The sequence below is a fragment of the Lycorma delicatula genome, chromosome 6 (assembly GCF_047948215.1).
Source record: "Lycorma delicatula isolate Av1 chromosome 6, ASM4794821v1, whole genome shotgun sequence".
Lineage (NCBI taxonomy): Eukaryota > Metazoa > Arthropoda > Insecta > Hemiptera > Fulgoridae > Lycorma > Lycorma delicatula.
Genome location: NC_134460.1, coordinates 2,523,621 through 2,533,557, shown reverse-complemented (window position 1 = coordinate 2,533,557; position 9,937 = coordinate 2,523,621). Strand labels below are relative to the sequence as shown.

General features: G+C 34.4%; 1 protein-coding gene across 1 annotated transcript in view; it reads left to right on the top strand.

Moving 5' to 3' along the window:
• The first annotated feature begins 1,163 nt into the window (after nt 1-1,163).
• LOC142327123 (serine/threonine-protein phosphatase alpha-3 isoform-like) overlaps nt 1,164-9,937 on the top strand; it is a 233,024-nt gene continuing 224,250 nt past the window's right edge. The window contains exon 1 of the mRNA XM_075370002.1: nt 1,164-1,414. Coding sequence (XP_075226117.1) covers nt 1,331-1,414 — 84 coding nt within the window. The 5' untranslated portion in view covers nt 1,164-1,330. The remainder of the gene's footprint in view (nt 1,415-9,937) is intronic.

Here is a 9,937-nt window from a genome sequence, read left to right as displayed (position 1 = left end):
AAACACTGACTAAAATCGGTATATTAGCGGTCGTAATATCAGTAACGGACTGACCGATCAAAAAATCCTTTTAAACGGTTTCAAGAAGACCGGATGCAAAAAAGAAACTACCATCGGGTGCCGCGTGATTTAACAACGACAAATTTAACGGATTGAATTTCCAACGTCGAACTGTTGCTAAAACCGAATAAAATTGTACCTTTTTGAAACGGTCCATTACGGGCTATGAAAAATGGATCGCGTACGACATAATGTATGGAAAATATCGTGTTCGAAGAAAAGTGAAGCTCCGCAAAAGATGGCAAAGCAAGGATTGACGCCCAGAAAAGTGATGTTGTGTATATGAGTGTGCGTGGAATCGGAAAGGTGGAGAGCGGTAGCAGACTGATTTTCATAATAATTAGTCTTGAGTTCGATTCCCTGGAAAATGTGAAAACGTTAAACCTACAGTTTTATCCATCTAATATTTTTTTTTTTTAAAGCGTGTCCATGGATGTAATAATAAAATATACAAATAAATAAATATTTATTAATATATTTTTTCGGTCAGCAGCCTTTCAGACGGAGCGTGAAACATCTCGATATCTAAGGTAGCACTTTTAAATTTGATATGAATTTTCTCTTTTTCCTTTCTTCGTGTTTGATACTAACGATATTCTTCGATGCTTCCGCAGTGCAGAACGAACATCATAGTGAGAAGACTTTAGCCTTCCAAATGTTTATTTATAGAAACCTAGTAATGAATTTTATACGGAAAGCGTAAAAATATATATAACTCAACATATTTTTGTTAAACCAAAAATTAACTTCATAATTTAAAAAAAACCAGTTTAGTTTTGAATAAAATTGTAACTTAGTACATTTAATAATACGTAATATGAATGTGGTATTAGTAATTTTAATATAAACGTAAATCTATTTATTATAAAAATATATATTAATCGATAAAAATATAATTAATTATTCTACCTGTTAAAAAGTACCACATTTTAACATTTAATTATTTTTTTTATAGAAAAGAAACAACCTAGTAGAATTAACACGTAAGTACAAGCGAAATTCATGTGTACACGAATAGTTTCTGCACATGCGCGTTTTTAAAATCAACGGCAGACTAAAGGGAAGGGAGAATGTTAAGTTCAACTTAAGCGTCGCAGCGCACGTTCAGTACACGACGACGCCTTTTAGTTGAGACGTCGCGGTGCTCGTTAGGTACGCAAAGTTCAAACATAAATAAACGATGTTGTGATCTAATAACCCGACGAATTATTGAAATATAGTTTAATTTATTTAACGTTTAAAAGTTTTAAATAAAAATAGATTCGACAAAATGAAATTCAATAAACAAATATTAGATGTTAATAAAGTGATTACAAACTTACTTCAAGCCGGCAAAAAGAAAACTGAAAAACAGGTTAGTTTTTTATTTTATTTTATTAATATATCTGCGAGTATGATTCTGACGGGTAAAGAGTTTTTAAATGAGGTCAGAAGTTTGAAATACGTAAGTAAAATATATTAATGTTCTTTGTGTTCAGAATACAAAAATATTTGTGCAAAAAATTACGTATTCGCTCGACATAATTACAAATGTTTAGTGAAAATAAATGTGAAGGTACTTGTTAGTTTATACGTACGTAAAAAATAAATTTGGAATTTAATTTTGTAGCTTAAACGCAGAAATTAAAAAACATAATCATGTAGAGTCCATATTTCTATTTATTAAGTTGTTGAATTAAGGGTACATTTCAAATAAGAACCGATTCAAGTGTCCGTTTTAAAACAGAGCGCTGATAATTGTAGGTTCTTATTATGAGATTATACATCCTAAAACTTTTTTTTCAGCACTCATTTTTAAGTACATGAAATTTCACTTACCGATTCCACGTTTATAGATTAAAAGAAAAAAAATCATAAATAAGTTTTAAAAAAATAAGTAACTAATTCACGATTATTTATGTTTAAAAAATTTAATAAAAAACAATCGACTTTTAACTTCAGGATTTTGTTGAATCGCTTACGAATAAACTCCCGCGTTTGTCCTTTTGTTAAAAGAAAAAAAATTATAGCCAAATCGCTAGCCTAGAGTTTTTTTGAAAAACTATTCGAGCACACAAAGCAAACAATACAGCGGCGTCCTGTCCCTAAATTTACTAATTTATCGTAAATTTCAACTACTAGGTCTTTAATCGACGAATATTACTGAAAATTTATCACTTAAAAAAAATATATATTACAACTAATTAAATTTCTTATTGTTATTAAGATAATAATTATTATTATATTTTCTGATTTCTATGTTGAGTACTGTTTAACTTTCTTAGCTTCATTATTTTTTTACGTGTTGACGCGTTTCGGAATAACTCCATCGTTAAAATTGATTGTACTGGTACTTTCAATAGTAAAAAATAAAAAAGAATTTAAAAGTACCGGTACAATAAATTTTGACAAAGGAGTTATTCCGAAACGCGTCAACATACGCGTTTAATAATAAAAGAATGAAACTAAAAAAGGTAAACAGTATTCGCCATATAAATTAAATTTATTTTTTAACAAAATAAATATATATAATTTTACAAGATCTTCCTTGCAAAATACAGTTCACAGTTCTTATTTCAGTTTAATAATCTTAAACAACTCCAACAGTCCAGTTTTTTTATTAACAAATAGATCTTACTTACGGTCAGGACTAAAGTTTCAAATTGTAACAACTCCGTAAAATTATTTTTAAAATATTTATTTGCGTATTTATAAAAAGAAAATTTTGCAAGCGAAAAATACTTGATTAATATTTGACAATAAACACCTAGGTTAACAAGCATCGGACATAATTAATAAGTTGTTGGATGACCGTTCAAGATGAAGTGTGTAGATTACTTCTTGTAATTAATTTATGAATAAGTATTATCTCATAACTTATTTTACACGATTATAAAAATATAAATTGATTTTTAAAATCATACCGTTCTGAATAACATGAGTTTTTTCTCATTTTCATTCTTTTTTAGCAGAAATTAAAATATTTCTAATCAGAACTTCCAATGCTTCAATTTAATTTTAGTTAACACATCAATTAATTTTTATTATTTATAATTAATAAATCACGACTACGATTTATTATTAATTTATATTTTTTATGATTATTTAAAATTTTTCCCAATTTAAAAAATAAAGATTTATCTTTAAAAAATATTTTATTGATATTTCTCATAAATGATAAACCGAATATTAAAAAAAATAAAAAAAATAAAAAATGTTTTTTTCGTACGTAATATTATTATACAACCTTGAGATTAACAATTTTTGTTATCCGTTTTACAAGGAGTTTTTTTGGCACCTCATTTGATGAGTGTTTTTCGGGTATGCGAAATTGGCAACTACCGTCCATTACTTTAGTTTAATTCAAATCGTAATTTACTGAAGGTTACTACAATTCGTTAGATTGCCTTTTTTATCGGTTGCATCGGTTATCAAGTCATGAAATCGTTACGAAATTACAGGGATAGAAATATAAAGACAAACCAAACGCATTTCACAGTACAGTTCGTTTTCATAATGTAGTCTGGTTAAAAGAAAGAAAGAAAGAAAGAAAGAAATACTTTAAAAGTCAGCATCAAAACTTTTAATTATTAGAATAATTTTCTCCGTACAGAAAAAAGGCAATATTTTTATACATTATGTACCTACAGCGATCCAAGTAAATTATCATAAGTCGGCAGATTGAGTGTAAACAGTATTTTATAACTAGTTAAATTTTAAACATGTAGAGATCCAACGATCCTTTGTTGGAACTAGTGTTAAAACAACAAAGGGATAGTATACCGCTTTAATAAATCGTAGCTAGCAAGAAACCCAGACGCCGATCTGACAATCCATCCCCTTCCTGCGCATCACCTCAGCTTTCTAAACTTTGACGAGTAATGACATCATCCTAATCCCGTAAGGGAAGAAAACCTCCGCCACCCCCTCCGTTACGAGCCGTTACGGGCTTTACCGGAGATCATCTTTGAAACCTCGGCTTTTGACATATTCCAGCCCGTCCAGGTCAGGACGCCACCGATGCGAATGCCACGAGTGACATTCCCATCGGTGTACTACATAAAAATATTACGCGGAACAATAACAACAGACAAATGAACAAGAACATCAATAAAAATAGAATAAATGAGAAATCCAAGCAGAGCTCTAGATCCCCTCAGCAATCCTTTCCTTTGCTAAGTAGACTACAAAACTCACCAATATATATAGCCTATTCGGCCTGGCTCCTCCAGTTTACACGGAGATCCAACGCCGACCCGATAACATCAAGCCGACATACGGTCTTCGTACGCATTAACTCGTATTTTGAGCACTCATAAAGAACACGGTAGGTGTCATCCAATTGTCCACACTGAGGACACATCCCAGAATCTACCGGGCCGAATTTCTGCAGTCTGTCCCAAAAAGCACCATGGCCGGAAAGAAAATGCGTCATATATTTTTATTAGTTCAATTTCTCGAACTTTATCCGAAGTCAACTCACCGGACTTCTTAGCAACATACCCCAGCACAAGCCACGATGCAATATCCGCTGGGCAACCTCAGATGCAGGAGAGAATCAAACTCCACCACCCACAATAATGGACTCAACATGCTGCCCTGGGAACATCCCTTAGACAGCGTCTTGCCAACCTCATAGCCGCCCTCGCGGAGCAGCACATCCCGATGACTGAAGTAACTTTGCATAACTTGCAATTCACTTACAGTACATCCTCTTTTTGGAGTTGGTAAATAGCAGGCCGCTATAGATTATTAAATGCTCCGGAAATGTCCAGGAAAATCTCCAGGAAACATTCCTCCCACCGGTTGTTACCACACTCATCACATGGAGTATGGCGTCCTCCGTACCCTTTCCGGGACGAAACCCGTACTGATTCTCCATCAACAATCTTTGCGAGGTTAACCTTTCATTTATAAGCAGATACAGAACCTTTTCAAAGACCTTGCCGATAACCGGAAGTAACGTCAGAGGCGTATACATACAGAGAACTAACAGCAAGATCCTTGTCGCCACCTTTAAACAACAATTTCATAATCCCTTTCTTCCAACACACAGGGAAGTATCCTCCAAACAACCATTTATTAAATACACGTGTGACAACTCTCACATTCACCTCGACCGAGCGAACAAGAAGCTCCACCGTTATTCCATTAAAGCCTGGGGTCTTACCCCTACCTAAACTACAGATAGCATGACGCACCTCAGCCTTGGTGATCTCTAAGGACACTGCACGCCCGCGGAACTGAGCGACCTCTCGCCGCACCCGCAGATGATATGCGGTCTCTCCAACTTCACTATCATCAGGCAGTAAACCGTCTAGTAATTTGTATAAAATCTCAGAAGCATCCGAAATTATACCAAACCTGGTTGAGAGAGCAGACTGAAGAACGTTCTTTCGTTGTTTGTGTCCCAAGACCCTATTTACTACGCCCTAGGAATCACTGTTTCCCTGCTCATGAACAGTGGAACGCCAGGAGTCCCTTTTTGCAGTCCTGATTTTATGAAAGCAATGACACCTCAGGGTTCTATATTCGGCAACAAGGACGGTCCGTCGTTCCGGAACACCCTCATTTTGAGAAGTTCTCCACAAACGACAAACCGTCCTCTTCATGCCCCTATTTCACCTTGATGCAATTCTCTCTCGACCGGAACTTCGGGGAATTGAACACTCAGCGGCATCAAGAAAAGCCACCGACAAATCTATTGCCAGATCTTCCAAATTCAAGATATCCAGATCCCGATCTAAAACTCGGAGCCTGGTCGAAAGTAAATCGACAAATTTCTTCCGGTTTGCATTCCTGTGCTGGAAACGACCCTACTGAACAGGAACGTTACATCGGTAGCGCTCATTCAAGCCATCAACAATCTCATAGACAATCAACCGATGATCGCTCGAGCAATTATCAACTACCTTCCTATTACAAACATTGGCAGGAATAAACCTACCGACGGTAATATCGATGTTCGTTCCACCAAACAATCGACGCCCATCTACCATACCTACGTAGGTGGGCAACTCACCAGGTACGTTATATACCTGTAGATCATGCTGCGCGATTAATGGGGGGTATGCGTGAGGTGCATACTCGGACCCAGACTAAATGATAGGGAAGGGATATCGTGATGTCTTAATGAGCCAAGAGGGAACCCGTCGAGAGATCAGCTTCAAGCTACACAAAGGGGGGCTAGTAAATAAAAAAGTAAAAAAGATCATGCTGGGCCTCTATTAATTCACCGCTAACACCGGTGAAACCGCTATGCCACAAGAGTGACTTAGCATTCATATCCGCACCTATAAGGATTAAATAAACCAGTGCCAGAGAATCGTAGGATTTTATCCCAGACCTCAAGATGACGATCAGCAGGATCTCTACACTGGAAATATGAACTAGCAACATACAGATACAAGTTCTGAACATCCATACCGACAACGACATGATGATTATCCGACAGCTGTCGAATAAAGATACAATCAAGTTCCCTTCTGCACAAAACAGCGGACATGCTTTCAGAACCACAACAAAACCTCTTCCAACGAGAAAAATCTGGCAAATCATCGGACACAATATATGGATGCTGCAAAAAAACAACATCCAAACCTCTACGTAATGCAATCTCTTCAAACTCAACCTCAGCAATGTAAGCGGCATGAACATTCAACCGACCAAATCTAATCATTTAATGAAATAGAACTATAGTACATATCGAGAGCTCTCTGATGACACCCGCTATCCTTACTGTTCATAGCGTGCTTATGAACCTTCCGAAGATGTTTGCAATTAATACAAGTCGGACCCTCCGACTTCTTTGGAAACTTCTCACGCATGTGCTCATCACCACAATGAGCGCAACTTGCAGGATGTTCACAGAAGTTAGCCCTGTGACCTAACCTGCGGCACTTAAAATAGCGCTGGACATCTAAATACTTCTTGACCTTACACGAAGAGAAGTCTCCAAATAACCTGGCCTCCGCAGTGAAGCTGCCGAAAAGTTTAGGACTAACCTCAAATATATCACGATAGCGCTCCGCCTCGCGCCTACTCGATTTAAATAATAATCGACATTCGGACTTGAATGTAGCCTCATCCATCTGAGTATTTTGCTCCCTAATGAGAGCCATTAATTCTTCCTCAGACAGCCGTCGATCTATGTCATAAACAATCACCTTAGGACGCCTCTTGCCTTTAGATCGACTTTCATGTCGGACTTTCCGATTTTAAAGAAGTCAGAGATGACCCGCACAGTTTCTTTGTCGTCAGCAACGACGATTAAACCCTTCTTCGTCTCTCTAACATTACGAATTTTCAAGTTCTTCCTTTTATGTCGAAGGACGGCCTGCTATCGTGCCGTCCTTCGACGTTTGCTTCGATCGTCCTAAAGATGTTGCTATCAGTAACAGCTATTAAAAAGAAAATAACAGCTAACTTAAAAATAAATAAATGTCAGAAACTGAAGTAACACTAAACAATAAAAACAAACAAATATACGAGAAAACAGTAGAAATTTTGGTTTCACTCCCGGGAGTGCAGTTCAAAGGGAATTTAAACTACACAACATAGTCTAGATAGCCTGTCAAGCTATCTACGCAAATCAATACCAAACAAGAGTAATAAAACCCTCCAGAAGCCCTAAAACAAGAACAAAACCGTAAACCAAGTCGTGTTGAATACAGTCAATTAACAAACTGTAATATAACGATAAAGTTATACCAAATAAATATCCAAATTACAGAGCCTAAACACAAACTCAACCTTTCCTACTCGTATCGCGTGTTGAACTCTCAGTAATTCCATCGACGAAAAATTACAGCACAGCGAAAAATACAAATTACTGTCTTCCTACCAGCCGAAGTGGAATCTTTAGAATAAACAAATTAAACGGCCACAATCTCTAACAACAAACTAAATGTACACTTCAGATATTCAGAAGCGTTGTTTTTAAATAGCCTTTTTTAATAACAAATGATTAAATGCAATATTTATAAAATATTTCACGTTAACCGATCTGATTTTTCTTCGGTAGAAAGAAATACGATCATCTTTCTGAAAATTAAAAATAAAACCCAAATAATGGAATAATTAAATAAATATAGAATAATTGTCGATCGGCTGTTATGAAACCCGTCCCGTAAAGTAGCAGCATCAACAAATAACTTACATTTTGATATGATGATTAAGCATCAGTCCGTAATATGCGTACAGATTTAGGGTGACTATAAAAGAAATCAGAAATAAAATTTCAGTGAAAAATATTTTACTAAGATAATTCTTATTAAATTGCAAAATAAAAAATAATTTATAATAATTTACAAAATTTAATAGTTAAAATTTTGAATATCAATAATAAAAATAAAAAACTTCCTTTGAAACTACGACGGCAATTGGTGAATATTGTAAAGAAAATGTAAACATCGTAAACAAAAGTGAAATTTTCACAATAAAATACTGAAAAAAAAAAATACAACTGTTTCGGTACATTGTACCTTCCTCAGGTGTTACGAAAACAGAATACCAAAGCTAAAAGTACATTACAACGGAAGAAGCAAATACAAAAACTAAAGAATTTTATCTCTTTTACGTCTTTCCTTCTAATTTACCTTTTTTGTAGTAATTACTTTAGCTTTAATAGCTGTAGTATTCTGATCGTAACACCTGAGAAAGTTACAATGTACCGAAACAGCCGATATGGTTTTTTGAATAAATATTGTGAAAATCAAATAATATATTTTGTTTATTTTCTTTTTGTTATGATGATTTTTATCGAGCAACGGCTTCATCTATCGATTATTTTTTGTAATTATTTTTTAACGAGGAAAATACTGGAACGCTAAAAATTATAGAGAAAAAATGTTACAAAGAACGCGCGTAAATAAATCAAAATTAAATAAAAAAATTTATAAATTTTATTTCATACCGCAGCCCAGTACCTAAAGTAAAATTTCAATCCGAAAACAAATATCAAACTCGGTGAAATTTTGCTTACGTATTATATATTTTGCGTATATTAATAAACGAGTTTGCAAAATTCTTTATTAAAAAACTTTAATAAAAAAATCTATTTAAAAAAAAATATTTCTTATTTTTAAATATTTTATTTTTTACTATTTTTAATATATTTAAAAAAAACTTTATTTCTAAAAATCCATTACTAAAAATAAACCGGATTAACAGAGTAAAGATTAAAATGAATTAATAAAACGGTACTGTTGATCGTAATAGGTTTAGCCAGCGCCTAAATTAAGAATGTTGCGTTAACAATATTGCATTCATTATTTCCTGGGGGACAGTAGAGTTCACTTATTAGTGATGACTGTTTTGGAGAGACTTCCTCTGTATCTGCATTTTATTTGGTACTTTTTATTTTATATATCGATAATTTTTTTAACTATAGTATATCCAGTACGTACAATAAACTTAATATTTCTAAACAAGTACATCCGTAAAAAGTACGCCCACCTAGCGATGATAAAGAACTAATGGTCGGAGCGTTTTCTAACAGTTGGTACAACTGAGAGACCTCACTTAGTAACCGCTATTTAGAAACTGATAATTTTACGAAAAATGATTACGTGATTTTATTTCACGCATCCTATCTGTTTAATTTTTATTTTCGTTTTTTATTGTTCCCCCCCCCCCCCCGATTATGAGACGTGAATTATTTTTTCTTGTAAAATCCTCATACTTCGATGCGTTTAATCGAAATAACCTTGCCGGCCTCGGGACCTTTTGTCCGGTGGTCTCGGGTTCGAATCCCGGTCAGGCACGAAATTTTCACTCGGTACAAAATTACAAAAATTAAATTAACCTTGCTGTAAAAGTTCATAAAAATTAAGAAAACCGGTTTAACTGTACTATCTTTGGCGACTTTTAAAAATGTTCTATTATTAGACCTTTTTAA